Source organism: Sparassis crispa (genome assembly GCF_003851025.1).
Source record: "Sparassis crispa DNA, contig_000008F, whole genome shotgun sequence".
Classification (NCBI taxonomy): Eukaryota; Fungi; Basidiomycota; class Agaricomycetes; order Polyporales; family Sparassidaceae; genus Sparassis; species Sparassis crispa.
In genome coordinates, this window is record NW_020939755.1 from 103,941 (window position 1) to 120,829 (window position 16,889).

General features: G+C 49.6%; 6 protein-coding genes across 6 annotated transcripts; 4 read left to right on the top strand and 2 right to left on the bottom strand.

Moving 5' to 3' along the window:
* Positions 1-2,961: 2,961 nt before the first annotated feature.
* Positions 2,962-4,405, top strand: SCP_0900410 (hypothetical protein; the record flags this gene model as incomplete). Its single annotated transcript, XM_027761276.1, has 2 exons — positions 2,962-3,045; positions 3,098-4,405. 2 exons carry the CDS (start codon positions 2,962-2,964, stop codon positions 4,403-4,405), a joined length of 1,392 nt encoding a protein of 463 aa, XP_027617077.1.
* A 333-nt stretch (positions 4,406-4,738) lies between these two features.
* Positions 4,739-5,398, bottom strand: SCP_0900420 (hypothetical protein; the record flags this gene model as incomplete). The annotated part of the gene is made up of 1 exon (XM_027761277.1): positions 4,739-5,398. The coding sequence occupies one exon, from the start codon at positions 5,396-5,398 to the stop codon at positions 4,739-4,741; it is 660 nt and encodes a 219-aa protein (XP_027617078.1).
* Positions 5,399-5,434: 36 nt separating this feature from the next.
* Positions 5,435-5,894, bottom strand: SCP_0900430 (hypothetical protein; the record flags this gene model as incomplete). Its single annotated transcript, XM_027761278.1, has 2 exons — positions 5,435-5,453; positions 5,512-5,894. The coding sequence occupies 2 exons, from the start codon at positions 5,892-5,894 to the stop codon at positions 5,435-5,437; spliced, it is 402 nt and encodes a 133-aa protein (XP_027617079.1).
* Positions 5,895-7,044: 1,150 nt separating this feature from the next.
* On the top strand, positions 7,045-7,450 carry SCP_0900440 (hypothetical protein; the record flags this gene model as incomplete). Its single annotated transcript, XM_027761279.1, has 2 exons — positions 7,045-7,319; positions 7,378-7,450. The coding sequence occupies 2 exons, from the start codon at positions 7,045-7,047 to the stop codon at positions 7,448-7,450; spliced, it is 348 nt and encodes a 115-aa protein (XP_027617080.1).
* Positions 7,451-12,478: 5,028 nt separating this feature from the next.
* Positions 12,479-13,768, top strand: SCP_0900450 (predicted protein; the record flags this gene model as incomplete). The annotated part of the gene is made up of 5 exons (XM_027761280.1): positions 12,479-12,570; positions 12,630-12,684; positions 12,739-13,340; positions 13,405-13,434; positions 13,495-13,768. 5 exons carry the CDS (start codon positions 12,479-12,481, stop codon positions 13,766-13,768), a joined length of 1,053 nt encoding a protein of 350 aa, XP_027617081.1.
* Positions 13,769-15,273: 1,505 nt separating this feature from the next.
* Positions 15,274-16,468, top strand: SCP_0900460 (predicted protein; the record flags this gene model as incomplete). Its single annotated transcript, XM_027761281.1, has 5 exons — positions 15,274-15,281; positions 15,339-15,381; positions 15,435-16,039; positions 16,109-16,138; positions 16,192-16,468. The coding sequence occupies 5 exons, from the start codon at positions 15,274-15,276 to the stop codon at positions 16,466-16,468; spliced, it is 963 nt and encodes a 320-aa protein (XP_027617082.1).
* Between the last annotated feature and the right edge of the window lie 421 nt (positions 16,469-16,889).

Here is a 16,889-nt window from a genome sequence, read left to right on the forward strand (position 1 = left end):
GCAGACAAATGTCACAACTGCAGATGTAGCTGATAATAACTCTGACTGTGGGAACTCATCTCTTCCATATTCAATTGCCAAGGAACCTGGTTTTCCGAACACTTCTGTTCACACCCTGATCAAAGACTTTGGATGCTCAAGATTTATCCAGAACTTGGAGGATTTCTTGTGCAAATACTCACGCAACCAACAACTGCCCATTGCAGCACAAGGTATTCATGATCGAACACAGTTTGCTGTCTACAAAAGGCTACAAGTCACTCTTCCAATGGCCAGGCAGGTTTCATGTATGGTAAGAAAGGACACTATCCGTGCAACTCCCATTGTACCTGCAAGAGGAATACTGCACAAGGAAGTTTCAGCACATTTTGACACCATTATTGCTCGTGAATTTCCTGATCCATTCAATGAGGAGCCAGTCCATTGCCTTAATAGTAAGTTTCTTAGCACCTCATTCTTGCAAAGTGTTGATCCAGTCCAAAGATTTGTGTGTTGCACGAGTTCGTGCAATTTTCCGGGTACCTGAAGAATATGGTGTGCAATTCAAGCATCCACTGGCCTACGTTGAATGGTTTACCCCTTTCCACCCTCCGATTCCCAACATTGGCATGTACAAGATTTCATATTCCTACCGAAATCACCATCACCGTAGTTCCATTATTCCTGTTACACAGATTGTACGAAGTTGTCACCTGATACCACACTGGGGACGATCTATGGTAAGATCTTGGACATGACCAAGCTACATTCTTCTACGTGAACCCTTACCTACATTATGATGATTTTTTGATGTTCTGCTACTTACAAGAATGAAAAGAGCATAGATTCACTAGCAAAATTCAAAGAAATTGATATTCCAAGTTAGTGCAGAAGCTTCCCCACTGTGACTGAGGATCAGAAGACATTGTAGAGGCTTTTTTAAATGATTAAACTCCCTAGGCAAGCTTGAACTATCTAAACAGGCAACACTGCTCTCTAGTACTCCCATGGTCTATCGAGCACTCACCACAAACTCGTGAGCATCGGCGAGGCTAGCGAGACTCTGGAGACCATAGTGGTGTCTCGCGCGAAATGGGTTTTTCCTGATGTATGATATTTCCGCAGTTTTCGACCTGCATAGGTGAACTGAGTCGTCTTCGGAGCTCTGAAGATGACCTTACGCTGAAGAAAGTGACTTTCTTCAAGATAGGATCATCTTTGAAATTGTTCTTGTGCCTGTGTAGGTCGCTCTGAGACGCTTTCATTCAAAGCAGGGACCGTGACCATGCGCACCGGTGTGACAGCGACTGTGACGAGTTGCATGTGACTGCGTCACCTTCCCTTCAGGCTTCAAATATTCCGATTAGTTTCATCATTCAGAGCACTAGAATGTTTTCTACTACTGACCTTTCAACTTCCTTGTATTCTCCTTCTCCCTATGCCCCGGACAGATCAGTCCATGCAAGAGAATACTTGATTCCGCGATTCCGAATTGCCATCTCGACCCGGTTCACTTAGTGGTCAGGGTTTTCATTAATATTGTGCAAGCAGGCTTCCCTCCCAGACATAAACCCGAACATATTTCATCCCGCAGGTTTGCGACGCGTGATCATATGATCACAACTGGAGGTGCACACTCAGGTTAATACGCGATCATCTCTCTTCTCTGAGACGGTACAGTGCATCTTTCTTCATCGTTGCTAACTGTTCCTTTTGTTTGATTACTGCACCGGACGGCACCGATTTGAATGTGTGAGCAATTTGATCCATTCTCTTGGTTAATTCTGACTTTGAGACGGTAGTCCTAGGATCGGGAGCGCAGCTGTAATTGTAGCGACATGATGTTGCTTTCTTGGCTGCAATATTCGCTGCCATACCACTACCATTTTCTCGTGTGGTCTGTACACAACTTGATGCAAAGACGGCGTATCCGGTGCACGACATCCACGCACGTCTTGACATCAGTGGGCAGCTACAATAAACTGTGAGTTACTGAAATGGGTGCGTTGCCTAACCTCTAATGCGTGATCTTTCAGGGTTACGTCCACCTACTACTGTCAGGTCTTCATGGTTGGGCAAAGACTTTATTTTTTTTTTTTGCTTATTCCGACATTAGGACAAGTCCCTACATCGAAATCTCACCAGACTAGTACACGCAAGGCTTATTGATTGACAAAGAATGATCTTGCACCATCTTCATCCTCGTCGACACAGCAAAGCAGAGCGTGCTCAGTCCAGCATGAAAGAAGCCGAGCACACTCAATGCTGGTCTGGGTATTGAAGGTGCGTGATGCATGTAGGCACCGTGGCGCGTGTCTCCGGTCCAACCATGACCATATACAGCACCGTCTGTGTCCTTCTCGTCGGAGGCTACGATGAAGCATGCCATGGGCGGCATGGAGAGCGCTGTTTCACCAGTGGCCACAGCGAGCGTGGGTCTTCTGCTAAAGTCTCTTTTCATGCAGTGCTGCTATGCGCTCATGATCAAAACTTAAACCATAAAGACGAGGTAATGTGTATTATTTTCCACTTTGTAATGGTACTCACAATAGAATCGAATTAGTGATCATTGAGACTCTTACGGTGAGATCCTGTCACAAACTCGTGATGGGATTTGCCTGAATTTTATGCTGCTTTCGGAAGTCCGTTCCGATGCTGCAACCGTCGAAGGTAGGTAAGTCTTGTCATTACCTTAAGGGTGCAACAATGCACGTAAGTAACGTGACGCGGTAGATGTGGCCAGTCGTGGATTGTGCTCTTTTTCCAGGATCTCCTCTCACCAGTCTTACAGTGCATTTGAATATGCATCCAGCCTTGGAGGTTGACGATATTCTTAGCGAAATATTCCAGAAGTTGCAACCAGACCAAGACTTCGATGAGCAGTGCATAGTCATGTCAGATACCTCCGCCTCCGCCCTCGCTTGTACAGCACGCACATGCAGACGGTTCACCGAACCAGCGCTGAATACTTTGTGGCACACCATGGATGATCTTCTGCCTTTGCTAAAAATTCTAGAGACTTCCTTCCAACTGGCCATCACCGATGCGCCATCGGGCGGAGCCTACGTGCGTAACGCAGCATGTTGTGTTTGCGGGTTCATTCAAGTGCGATCTTCAGATTCTTCAACCAGATATTCCCACAAGAGAATGGCAAAGATTCCGTTCTTATGCGCACCGTATCCGCAATCTTGAGATCCCCCTATACCGCGAGGATATCGATCCGTCGGTCTTCGTAGTGCTCAAGAGTGTTTTGGCAGGAATTGCACTATTTCCCAACTTGCTTGCACTGTACCTTGGATTAGAACTAGATGCATACGGCCCAGAACTCTTGCTATTCATATCTCCAAAGCTTCGCATTGTTGACGTCGAAACACATGAACAATCGGATGACAGCTCGAGACACCTGCCCTCAGTTGCGAGCAGGAGCATTGCCGCACAGTTCATCTATGGTGTATGCTCCGAGGCTTCATCTCTTGAGCACCTCATCTTCATAGATTCCTCAGACCTCGACATACCATCTATTGAGTGCGCATCCAGACTACGAGAACTGGTAATAACCGGATTCCCTATAACCACACGCTTTCTCTCATCCGCCGCCAACTTACCCAGTCTCACCACTCTTCAGATCGAGATCGCTGAACAGGAGGTTGCAGCATGCGCGGGATTCCCGGTCTTGGAAACATTGTCTCTTGATGGGACCGTGACCGTGCTCCCGGACTTTGTCAGAAATATAGCCTCTCCGCGTGTTCAGAAGTTCCGGTACTACTCGGACTGGGGCGTCGTCAGTGGTCTACACTGCTACATAGACCTCTACAAGGCACTGGTGTCGAAGTTCTTCCTCTCGCTGCGTGAGATCATAATGTCCTTCTCATCACTCAGAAAAGATGAAGACAGTGGTACCTCACCGCTACTAGTGGACTCCATCTACCCGCTTTTCACTCTCTCCCAGCTCGAAAGGCTTGAACTTAAAATGTCCGTCTCCGTCTCGATCACCAATGCTGACCTGCAAACCATGACAATGGCGTGGCCGCACCTCCAGACTTTCGTTCTCTCCGCATCCCCTGGGAATGAAGTGCCATCCATGTATGCACTCACCGAGTTCGCACAGCACTGTCCCGAACTCAGAACGCTCTGCTTGCCCTGCGTTGACCCCAGGATATCGCCACCCCACGAGCAAGGGTTCAACACTATTTCGGGACACTCCCTCCAAGACCTCTGGTTTTCACATCCGCAGAAATGGACTCGCACGCCATTCGAATTGGAGATCGTGGCAGTTGCACAGTTCTTGGATGCCTTATTCCCACAGGTAAACCTTGCCCGGTTCTCTGCCAGGTCTTTTCCCGGGGTTGTGAAGTATTCTGCAGGAGATTGGAAGAGGGTAGCTGATGTGCAGAAGGCAATGCAAGCGGCTCGCCAAAGGGGTTAGAAGTCAAAGGAGGTTCGTTAGATCCCTTACTCGTACTCAATATGGGATCTTGTCCCATCTTGTCCCAAAGGTGTCATGGATAGAGCCTTGGCGACGACGTGCGGCCCTGCTTGATGACTGAGATGAGAAAGGGGATTCATTTCGGTCCAGACTCTAGGGAGAACAGTATGATATAAATTACTCACCATTACCTGACGAGGCTCCAATAGACTACTATGATGTCCAGACGTCTGGCGAGGAAGAACTGACATCCTAGAATGCACAAAATAAGACGTATATCAACAATTTAACAGCCAAAAACTAGTAAATGTCACTTACCTTAGCTACGTCCCTTCAGGTCTCCCAGCCAGCCACTTCTACACCCATAATCTCAGGCAGTTGCAGCCAGACTGTCCTCCGCACTGCAAAGTCACTCTCCCCGACCATATGTCTACATTTCATACAGAGCCCTGCATCAAGCCTGCACATGGCGACGAGTGGTTCGAGCACCCACAGATACGTGGAAAGGTTGCACGCTAGGATGATGAAGGGCATTTCGCGAAGGATCGCGGTGCAGGACTCTCGCTCAGCGTCTGTGCCCGTGTCTGCAGCAGACAGGGTATTGGAGCCGCCGGAAGTGCAATCAGGGTGGGGTGCGAGGCTGGCCATCCAGGAGAGGGTCGTACAGCGGAGGAGGCCATCCTTTACCGTGAGGCACTGGAGAAGATACGCGGCCGAGAGTTGCTCCTGTGTCCCGTCCGCGCGCGGGATGCCAGCGAAGAGCATGTCAGGAGGAAGTTGGGCATAGCCGTAGAGCGGGAGCGGGAGGAATATCTTTTCACCTGTGAGTTGTACCAGATTTGCGAGGATGATCACATATTCTTCTTTCATCGCGAGAGAGGTGCGGCGATTGAAGGCGAAGGTATCGTAGTCAGCGAACCTGGTGAGGAGAGCAGCCTTGAGGCGCGTAAGGACGAAGTCGCAGATGGATCTGATGCTATACTTGTGTCCCATGCGGAGGAGGGACGTGATACGAGAGAAGGAGAGAACTTAGCGGGAGTCGACGAGACTATAAGGCACGATGCAAGGGATGAGTATGATGGGGGGAAAAGGGCAATCACACGTACCTCTTGCTGTCGTAGAGAACCTGAAACATAAAAGTAACATCTTCTACTGCATCCTTCAAGTATATTACTTGGCTGTCTCCGCAGGTTTTCCTAAACTCTGAGCCAGAGGGTCGGAAAGCCACTTTGATCAAGTCCTCGAGGACCTTGGATTCGCGCGAGATGATACTGGTATGACCACGGAATGCAGTGTCGCTGACAATAATAATAATATTACTGTCCTCGAACCATAGATCTATATGTTTGCGGAGCTCTTGACCTGCACAGGTGAACCGAGTCGTCTTCAGCTTCTTCGAGACGGGGTCGCCGCTCTTGCGCTTGAGTGACCGTAACGCCAATCTGGTCCTTAACTTAGGATCTGAGTCTTCCTTCACAGACAGAGGCATGGGATGATCAAGGACAAGTCAGATGTACAGTACTAGTTGTAGTTTCGGCGGCACCGCAAAGGCATGTGTGACAGGATCGTGACGTGTTGCATGTGATCGCGTCGGGCTCGGAGAGACGTGCAGGCAAGTGCAGGTCTGTCCTCTACTTCCACTCGACTCGTCGATCTCCGCGGTTAACGTCGCGCCATGCGCGCCGTCAGCCAGCCACGGACGAAGCGCCGCATGTCCTTAACTTTCATCAAGAGAGCGCCAAGACGGAGATGGAGATGCTCGGCGAGGGAGCACGAGTACCGCCTATTGTTGGTAACCAGATACTCCTATGTCTCCATTTTTTTGGCCTTCTTCGCGCTTCAGAGATTTTCAGTTCTTCCTCGCAGAATCGCAGGCTCCACTTTCGCATTCGACGCCACTGCAAGGTGGACGAACGAGGACGCCCTGCACTGGTCGAACAAGATCTCAGATCCCAGTTTGGTATATATGCTACGCATGCCAACGAACCGCGAGATGGCCGTCGAGCGATACGCTTCGTCAAGGTGCGGTGCGTATATGTATCCATTGACCGCTGACGTGCAACATCGAAGATTGAACTATCGTCAATTTTAACAAGTCGATAAAAGGCTGGCCGCATTCACTGAAGTTGCTGACTCTTTACACAACGGTGGAAGCTGCGTATAACGCATTCAAAGCTTCGGAGGGGTGGCGGGTCTGCTGTGGTGAACGGGCTGGTGTGGGTGGCATGGTCCATCCCTCCGCTTAAGGCGTTCATGATGCGCAGCTCCACATCCGCTCTCGGGACGTTCGTACACGATGCTCACCAGCGTGTTTAGGTGAACGCACCCTTTTGTCCTGACTGATCTTTTTTTCTGATTCGCGATTATCGGCCACCACGGGTTCATATATATCTTTTTCAATTGCATAGCTTGGGCAAAGTCTTGGTGTATTTCTCTTTTATGCTTGCATTTCGCGCCTGCTGACTTTCAACAGGATCCGCGACGTTGCATTATGGAAAACAGCAGCAGAAGGATCCTAACCTGCGTGAATCTCAGCCGATACATCACTTCCCCGCATTCCATATGTCATGCAAGTCTCGGTCACGGTGATGCTAATGCTCTCATTTTCCCAGTGGGTATATTCGCTTCCCTAGTCCTGCATGTCGCGGGGGCGCGGATACTCTACCCGTGCCTGGTGGCCGCGGCAGCAGCAGCGACACGAATTCCAGCGGCGAATTTCGAGAAGGTGGCAGCGAAGAAGATGCTCCCGTCGCCGGGAGTTGAGTGCGGTCTACGCCACGGTGGTGGTCACCGCGCTCGCGTTCCCGAATAACAGCGTATCACTGATTTTTCTCCCCGGCTTGTATTTCTCCATCCTGTGGGGCGTGGGCGAGATGGTCGTTATAGACGTGATGGGCGGGCTGCGGGGTTGGGCGTGAGTGCACTCAACGGTCTCGTGTTCGCTGGTGTCATCTGACGTGCATTTCTCACAGGTTGTTCGAACGATATGCGCACCTCGGAGAGGCGGCGTTTGGTACGTACTATGTATGTATGGCTAGTCGGTAGGGGAGTCTTTCCGGGTCACGACCCTCGGGGCGATCCCTTGCTCGCTGTCGGGCACCGCGAGTAAATAGCCGTAATTGCTAAGTCCGTTGCTATCTGGTGTCGATGACTTATTATTACCACTGCTCGATTTTTTGGAGGCTTGCGGTGTTGGTCCATTATCGTTGCCGCCAAACGCCACGCAATGTGCGAGGTGATCGACCTTTATCCTAGCCGTACTCAGCTTTCTCGCCTTCAGACCGCAGTTGCGCTGGTGGCTATCACAGTGACCGGGGTGAACTGCGGCTGTCATCCCTCCGCACCGCCAGCGAAGTCGGGCTAGACGAAGAAGCAGCGGAATTCCATCTGGCACAAGTTCAACAAAGAGAAACGGGTGGATATTCCTGTTACAATTGCCTTGCGTCGATCGCTACAGGAAAGTCAAGTTGTCGTCCTCGTTGGGGCGCCAGGCGACATATTGGTGCAGGCCATTCGAGAGGATTGGCAGGAAGGTTCTCGGCAAAGAACCCCAACCACACGCGAAATGAGAGTAAAGAGTTCAATGTGAATGAAAGAAATGAAGGCTGTAAATCAAAACCTATGGAAGCTAGAAGATGTAGGGCCTGCGCACTCACTGAGGTGGGGCGGTATCACTCCAATGCAAGAGGGAGAGATTCAGGGACCAGTACTATGTCGCGATAATGATAATTTTATGCGAGGCATGGGGACGCTGATAATATGTAAAAAAACACACGCCCCGCAATGCAGCGAACGAAGGGAGCTTGCTAAGCTCAAACATACGTACCTACACATGCACCACTTCAGAGGAGACCAAGTCTAATGGAGGCCATGTCATAGAAATGGCAGGCTAAAGGACAGCGTCCTATTGATACAGGGAGCTGTGAATCTGAGAAATACGAGGTGTGATACCAGCCGAGAAACTCGCAGTACGACTGGGCCTCCTGAGACTGAATGTCTGGTAAGATCTGCGAAGACTGTTCGTTACCGCGAGACGAGCATAGGCTGAACACCTTCACGATCAACTCCACGGCGAGTGGAATAATTAGTCGATATGCAGGAGCGTGAGAAGATTCTGAAGGGGAAGCTGAGATGCCACATTTAGCAACTTTGACTCTTTCATAGATATCTTCGCCGCTGTGCGTCTGGGCTTCCCGAACAGTCGTAGCATAACATCATTTTCTTTCCAGCCTACATGTGAATATTGTTGCAACGAGTACTTCTTTGATAGATACCTCGGAACGAATGGACATGGAGGCGCATCCGACAAGCGCGGCGTGCTGCTTTAATCGTGCGCTTTGTTCTTCTCCATGCTATTTTTTCTGCGCAGATTAGTGTAAACGCCGAACTGTAGAGGGGACACACTACTCTCCGACCTCTTAGTTCTAAGCCCGACCCTCACGCGCAGGGTATACTGCTCGGACAGGTAAGTAGTTGCGCATGTCTTAGGTTCAGAACACTGATACGGTCAATGAGGACGACGCAGACTGGCTACCGCGTGGAACACCGACATCGGTCGCGATCTCTCATAGAACACTCGTCCCCGATGCTGGAAAGATTTCTGTCGCAATCTCCAGTGCTCGTAACACGTCTGTCGCAATCTCTGGTGCTCACCCAGGTGCTGCGATGAGCAATATCAGTCTCTATTTTTGGACTGAATATCATTCGGCTTCCTCTTCTGGCTCAGGGGCTCTCGAGTCGCCTTAGTATCACTCGCGGTCTATTGTCTTCCAGGAAATGCTTAGCACGGAATGTCAAGACTGCTCAAAAGTCAATGTTATAAGAATTACAAGGATACACTCGATTCTAGCTATCCAATAGCTCAAGACTTTGATCGAGTGGCCTGAAAATTCAATCATGTCACCATCCTGCACTTGGTGAACTACCAGTTCGGAGGCTCGGGATTCCAGATGCTGGAGGCTTTCGGCTACTCCTTCTGGGGCTTCGGAATGCTTTCCTTGGAGAACGTAGATGGCACGCCCGACTTCATCATCCTAGTCAAAACTCAAGTAGAGTTGGAGGTGGCTTTGCACGAGCAATTCTGCTGCGTGTGATCGTGCTACGGAGTGAATACGGCCGCAAATGTTGATGTCGGAGCAGGCAAATGGGTGTGTACGTACACAATCCTCTCCACATTAATTGATTTTTTTCGTTTGCTTGTACCCCCTTCACCGCGACTACTGCTCTGTATCGACCTCTGTGAAGGTCCGTCCACTGGCGCTGCATATATACACCACCCTGCATCACGTCCATGAAGCAACGTCTCGTTATATCTTTGCGGCATGATACCAGAGAATCCTGCCAAAGAACGACGCCATCATTCCTGAACTTTGCGACCATGATAATCTACTTACTGTTTCTCCGCAATTGTGCCCTCACGTGTGGCCCATGGCTTCTGACTAACTGGTACCTATACCATCTCATCAGAAGTTCGACGTGCTCGCGAAGGTATCGAAGGCATTGCGTCCACAGTTATTCGTCTACGTTTCACGGCTGATCACTCATAAGGTGCGAATAATACCCGGGTGCGTAATTGCTGCTGCGTGCATAGCACCCGCTCCGTGTCGCATCACAAGACGCATAGCCAAGTATTTCTCAGGGAAAACCCCTGAGAAAATTCATAAAGTAAAGCACGAGAAAAAACTTTGAAGTAAGCATAATGAATTTTCGCGGGAAATACTGTGATTGTCCAATCAGCAGCTGAGAATCACAGTTTTTCTTGGAGAAATTCTTTACTCTTTTTCCACAGTTTTTCTGTGTGCTTTACTTTAACCATTTCTACAGGTTTTTCCTCGAAAAATACTGGGCTATGCTTCTTGTGCATGATGCTTGTACGCGCATGATAATGGGAGTTGCCTAGACTATCCCTCTGGACCATACAACAAAAGCGACTCAAAAGCAGTAAGGGAACTTTGTGGCCGCCTATTCATTTGTTTTGCTTACAACAACGCCGTGCCATAGAGACAATGGTTTAGAATGATCGGCAACGGCCGAGTGCACGCCAGACGTGCTTGAAAGGCCAATGGCGGCCACTGGCGCGGACGCTTAAGTATATAAGATGAGCAGTTGTGTACTTTACTCCATCTCCTTCGCCCTCCTCCTTTCGTGCCGTTGACGTATGCCTCCGCTGTATAATCCCGCTGTCTCTGCAGAGAGAGGTAATGACTTTTCTTACGTGGCCAGTAGAGGGATCTTCACGAAGTCGGTATCGTCAATACAGACTGCCGATAGGATCGAGTCTAAACCTCTGTTGCGAGAAAATGCCCTGCAGCAGTCCACAGAAAGTCATTCTAGCAGTGAGTGGGGTACATCTCCTTATCTGAAGGTTGGCTCAGTAATCGGCTTCAGATTCAGAAGTTACCATGTGGTCCAAGTTCACTGCAAAAGAGTGGAAAGACACCAACTGGGTAGAGACAATCTCCACGGATCACGAAGATGTCTCTCAATGTCAAGTCATCAGGGTTACGGGGGCAGACTGGGGCTGGATTATGCCGCCCAGCACTCAAGACCTTCAACTTTTGGCCGCACTCTTCAATAATGTCACGGAGCTCCATTTCATTAATTGCTCCTTTGCGAAAACTGATATGCTTGTGGCTTTTGCCAACTCTTTTGTGAACCTCTTGACGGTCTCTCTGCGCGTTGGGAACTTGGCCCCTTGGTTTCACCCAATAGCCGGGTCTCACGAGGATCTGATGAAGAAAATGCGCACTGAGCTTTCAGCGGCCGTTCAGCACCGGTGGGGGGCGCATTAAGAAACGACGCGTTTGTCGGACGAGCATGGCTGTAAAGGTATCCCCTTCTCTTGGTGGTTGATGTGGTTTCCTTCGCTTGTACAGTTGTCCATGATACATATATATATAGACCCCGTTCTGAACGTCAGTGTAGCGCGAACCGTTTTGCTCACATTGCGTACACTTCCCTATACATTCTGCGCCACACTCGCATCGACCTCAACGATGCCTGCTTGAACCCTGAGCCTGAACATCCAGGATGAATGAGCCCATCCCTTCGATACAACCCTCGGCTACTCTCGGAGTAGCATGGCGCGCACCCTGAGAGTCCTCGTGGTGTGGGAGCTCCTTCTCTCCTCCAAGTTTCTATAGCGATACGTGCACCGTCCAAGCCGTCGGGACGTGACAGTTGAGACCATGGGGTGAGATCGAGGGAAAACCGGAATTGCTTTACTTGGTTGTAACGTGCCTGATAAGTGGCTTGTCTTGAAAATCGAACTACAATACAACAACTCCAGCAGTTGAGGTTCTGCAAACTATGAAAATTCAAATGCGAGAATGCCGACATTTCAGCATTCGCGACCCTTGAATATGGGGCAATTCGAATTGTAGCACAAATTTCAAGACAAGTGTGTGATCAGGTGACATTGGATAGTTATCAATGAGCCCAAGCTGTCATTTTTGCCTCTGCTCACCTCGCGCTATTATCAGTAACCTATCCTCCCCACAGAAGTCTGGATGTTTCGACGTCTATGAAAGCTCGGAGGGGCCTGCTCCTGTCCAGAGATACACTGCATACATCTTAATCGTCCTTGAGCACGTTACTGGTCGGTTCTGATGGACAGGTTTTAGATTAGAAACTGCTAGTCCACAAGGTCAATAGTGTCGCTGTGGTCCTGACTGAGACGGCCGCATGATGCACCGAGACACTGTTTACTCTGATAAAGGACTGCAATGGCATTCAATTAACGTTCTTTGGGTTCGTTTGTCCTGTGCGATAGGTAATTTACATGCTTAACGAACTCCTTGTCCGGTATCTTCGATGCCGTATAGAGAACATTTGCAATACGCAGAAAGTTAGCCATATGGTACGTCCGAATTTCAACTTCCCACTGCGTTATTTTCAATCTCCATTGTGCCTACAGCATTCTCATCGCTGGTTCAGATCTAAGTGCCGGATGTCCCGGCTGTCAGCCGCACTGTTATCAATTTGAGGTTTAGTCAATGTTGTTCGCTATTGAATATTGAGTTCGGAAGATCCGTCAAAACAGGCGTCGTCGGTGCCACCGGAACAACATATAATATGGTCGCAGTTCTTGGTGCAGGAACACGCCCTCGGTTTCATACCGCCTTATTGAAATGGGCTCTGAGAGCAAGGCACCAGCACCCTCTCTTGTATGTTCTCCCACTCTGTGCTGTGTCTTGTCTGTGAAGACAGGATGTCCGCACTTCAGGCCCTCTGTCAGTCGGTCAGCCGTCACAGGGAGTCTACGCGTCTCTCCTGAAAAGGTACGGACCGATGGTACCTTCTCTAAGACCCAGTTACATACTAATCTACTACAGGAAATGCTGTTATCTCTTTGTCGACATACCATCTGTGACTTCTTCCATAGGGTCAAGTTTACTGTTGTCCCGTATACGCATGACCCAGAGCTCGTATCCCAAGTCAACAACATCGTTCAAACCTGGGACACCGCAGTTGCGCTTCGTCCACATGTTGTCACAGCTATCGGCGGTACCATCGCTGCCTACAGTCACATCACCAATATCGAGACGAAGGTGCAGATTGCGCTATTTACTACGATCATTCTGGCTCTGGATGATCCAGACATCCTCGATTCTGTGCCGTCCCGCGAGTTCCACCACATGTTGTTTTCGCGCATGGCTGAGAGCAGCTCGGGTTTGCTCGGGGAGCTCAGGCGGCTGCTCCCAGGTATGTGGGACCATTACTCCCGGTTCGCGGCGAGCGCAATCGTCACGTCGGCTCTGGACTTCATGAACATGACGATTCTTGAGAACGAGACGAGGGAGATGTCGCTGTCTTCGGAAGGAGCGGCGTTCCTTGTTCATCGTCGGACGAGGACTGCAACTGCAGAAGCATATGCGCACTTTATCTGGGCGAAGGCGAAATTCCCCGACGTCAATGTGTACCTACAGGCTATCCCGTGAGTTTCTCGCATGCTCCGTTTTCGGACGTTTGGGCAATTGGCTGACACAAGCATCTCACAGCGATGTTATGGTCTACGTGAACTGCGTCAAGTGAGTCTTTGCGCAGCCTGTTTCTTCTCATCCACGTCCAGCTGCTGATTACCACCCCAGCGACATTCTTTCCTTTTACAAGGAAGAGCTTGCGGGCGAAACGGGAAACTATATTGGGGACCGCGCCGCTATAGAAAGAAGAACCTCGATGGAGATCCTGCAGGAAATCGTCGATGAGACGGTTGCCACAGCAGAGCGAATCTGGCACATCCTTGGGGAAGGGGATGCAAGAGAATCATGGGAGAGTTTCGCGCGGGGCTATATCAGCGCGCACGCCCTTACCCCACGATATCGTCTTCATGAGGTTCTAGATAGGCAGTATCTTTCCCACTAAGGTCTCGTATAGAGGGTGCCCCCGCACTGGTCATCTCATCTAGTATGTTCGTTGGCCCTTAGGAATCTGGAGACCACACTTACCTCTCTTCTACTCCATCCATATCGCACGACATACTTCGTCCAACACGAAGGCCAAGTCCTAGGTTCTTAACACACTCATGCTTCATCTCTTCTCGGCGCCATCTCACCGAGCGCTCTTCGTTTCCTTACCGAGATAAGTATAGGAACATCCTAGTGGATCTTATCGTGTCGTGTAAGGCAGTAGAGCGGATTTGATCTGATTTGCCCATTCTCTCTTTCAGGTGTTTGGCGAACTTGACATCATAGTGCCGCTCGATGGGGTACTTACAAAATCTAAGGCCATCAATCCGCTGTCACGGTGCTGCAACTTCTTGGGAGTCCTATCTGCCGTCGTTCTGGGTTACGAATACACCGATCTCGCAACAGTTGCTGTATGTTGAGCGGCACACAGACCGACCACAAGTTGACTAGTCTGTGGCACAGACCAGTCAACTTTTCATCGACGCTGTGGTGTAGTTCGTTCCAATATTCAATCTTTCCTCGGGCTGGACCGCAATTCAGATTGCTTCTATAGTCTGGGACATAATCTAGTATGTGAGCGCCATCACTATCCAATATCCGCCGTTCGAGTTCACTCATCTGACCTATATACATCAAGCAAATTTACCATGAGTCTCTGAAAGTAGTCACAGGCAGATGATCAAACGATGGTCCAGTAGCATTGCAATGATACTTCAATTTCCGCACCTTGCAATGGCTTTGCAAGGTCTCGGACACGACCTTCTAGACTGAATGGATCGTTAATTTCGTTCGGAGTGTTCTGATATTGTTCAGGTGATAACGTGGTGACACGTTCGCGATTGTTTGCGCTGGGCAGTCGCACCGCATTTTGTCAAGGCAATCCTCCGGTTGGGCGCCCCGACTACGCGGAAGCACTTATGTAGACAGACAACATGGTCCTCCTTGCCCTTGATCAACACGCTGGAAGTGCGGACATGTCCCACAAGAATGACAGCATCTTCCGAACGAACATTCCGCGGCAAGCATCATCACGAAGTACTTGTACACACATGTTCTTGGCATTTATCTCACACCCAAACAGCGCGCGATGCCGGCGTATGGATTCACTCGAACATACTAGAGTAGCTCAGCACGGCCAAGACAGGTACTTTTCATGTCGTGTTTACCTGTCCTTCCCCCACTTGAGAAACCTGCAGGCATTTTAGTTCGTCGCGCTCACCGTAAAGATCTTGACGTACACAGTAACTGAAACGCGGAGACGATAGAGTGGCTCTAACAGTTCTAGTCGACGTCTACACTGCCGCATGCTGAATGGAAGGATACTATGTCCTGTAAACGACAAGGAATGTTTCGCCATAGATGACATAAATCGCAGGTGGCATAGGTTTAGCTACAGGAACTTAACTGCGACCTCGTTCTTTTCTTCCGCAATACCGCAGTGAAATGGGTAAAGACCATAGAATGCCCTTGTACGTTTTTATACTCTAGTCATCGTCACAGCTAAACCATATCCCGATTTTCTGCAGGGCGCGTCAATCAGGTCTGAGTAGCCCATGTATGTTCAAGGAGGTAAGTCGCATAGTTTTGTTCGGATGGTGAGCCTCAAATCTTGATTCCCATAGCAATTGCTCTTGAATCTTTGTCGACAAGCCATCGGAGACTTCTTGGATAGAATCAGGTTCACAGCTACTCCTTATCCGCACGATCCCGAGCTTGTATCTCGCGTCTACGACATCGTACGAACTTGGGATGCCGCGGCTTCACTCCATCCCCACGTTCTCACCGCGATTGGCGGTACGATCACCGCCTACGGTCACATCACAAACATCGACACGAAGGTACAAATCGTGCTATTCACCACTATCATACTTGCTCTGGACGACCCCGTCATCCTCGACTCCACGCCGTCTCGCGAATTCCATCGCATGTTCTCTGCGGGCGCGGCGGAGAGTGGCGGGTCGGATTTGCTCGGAGAGCTCAGGCGGCTGCTTCCACGCATGTGGGACCATTATTCCCGGTTCGCTGCGAGTGCAATTGTCACGTCCGCGCTCGATTTCATGAACGTGACGATTCTTGAGAACGAGACGAAAGAGATGACGCTCTCCTCGGATGGGGCTCCATTTCTCGTTTATCGGCGGACGAAGACGGCCACTGCGGAAGCGTATGCGCACTTCATCTGGGAGAAGGCTAGATTCCCCGAAGTTGGTATATATATACAAGCTGTTCCGTGAGTTTACCTTGCGGTCCATTCCTGATTATTTGCTCGCATATCTGACGCTTGAATGCAACCCCCTAGTGATGTCATGGTCTATGTGAATTGCGTCAAGTGAATAATTTACTAGGTCTTTCTCGTGCTTCAGATACTAATCTTTGTGCCAGCGACATACTCTCGTTCTATAAGGAAGAACTGGCAGGCGAGACAGGGAATTACATCGGAGATCGCTCCGCTATCGAGGGAAGGCCCGCGCTGGACACTCTGCGCGAACTCATTGATGAGACTGTCGCCGCTTCTGAAAGAATCCGACACATCCTTGGGGAAGGAGAAGCAAGAGATGCATGGGAGAGGCTACATCAGCGCGCACACCTGCTGTCCACGGTACCGCCTTCAAGAGGTCATAGGAGGACGGTACATCTTGGACTGATTTCGCTTCGTTAGGTTTCCTTTTCGCAGTCTGCCTTGTTGCATAGCAATCGTTTCTTGGGATATCATATACATCATATCAGTCTCTAATAGTTTTTTCCAAGCGACTGGCAGACATACTGTAGTTATCCGGTACACATAATGCTGGGTTGAAGTAAGTGCGCCAGCCCACCTTTGAAACTGAGAACAGAAATAGTGCAAAACTCTAAATGTTTATGTTTGTTCCTATAACTGCATGCGTCACATCATCTTCAAGCGACAACCTGCCTTCGACGCCCCTATGCTGTAGTATACGTAGCTGTACTTACGATAAATTATATAACTGAATACAGCGTAACGAACATGTGGAAGACGTAACTGCGCTCTTTTAACATCATAAAGACCGTCCGCTGGACGAGCCTCGATAGTTGCCCCATTTGGCATGTTAGCTACCCCA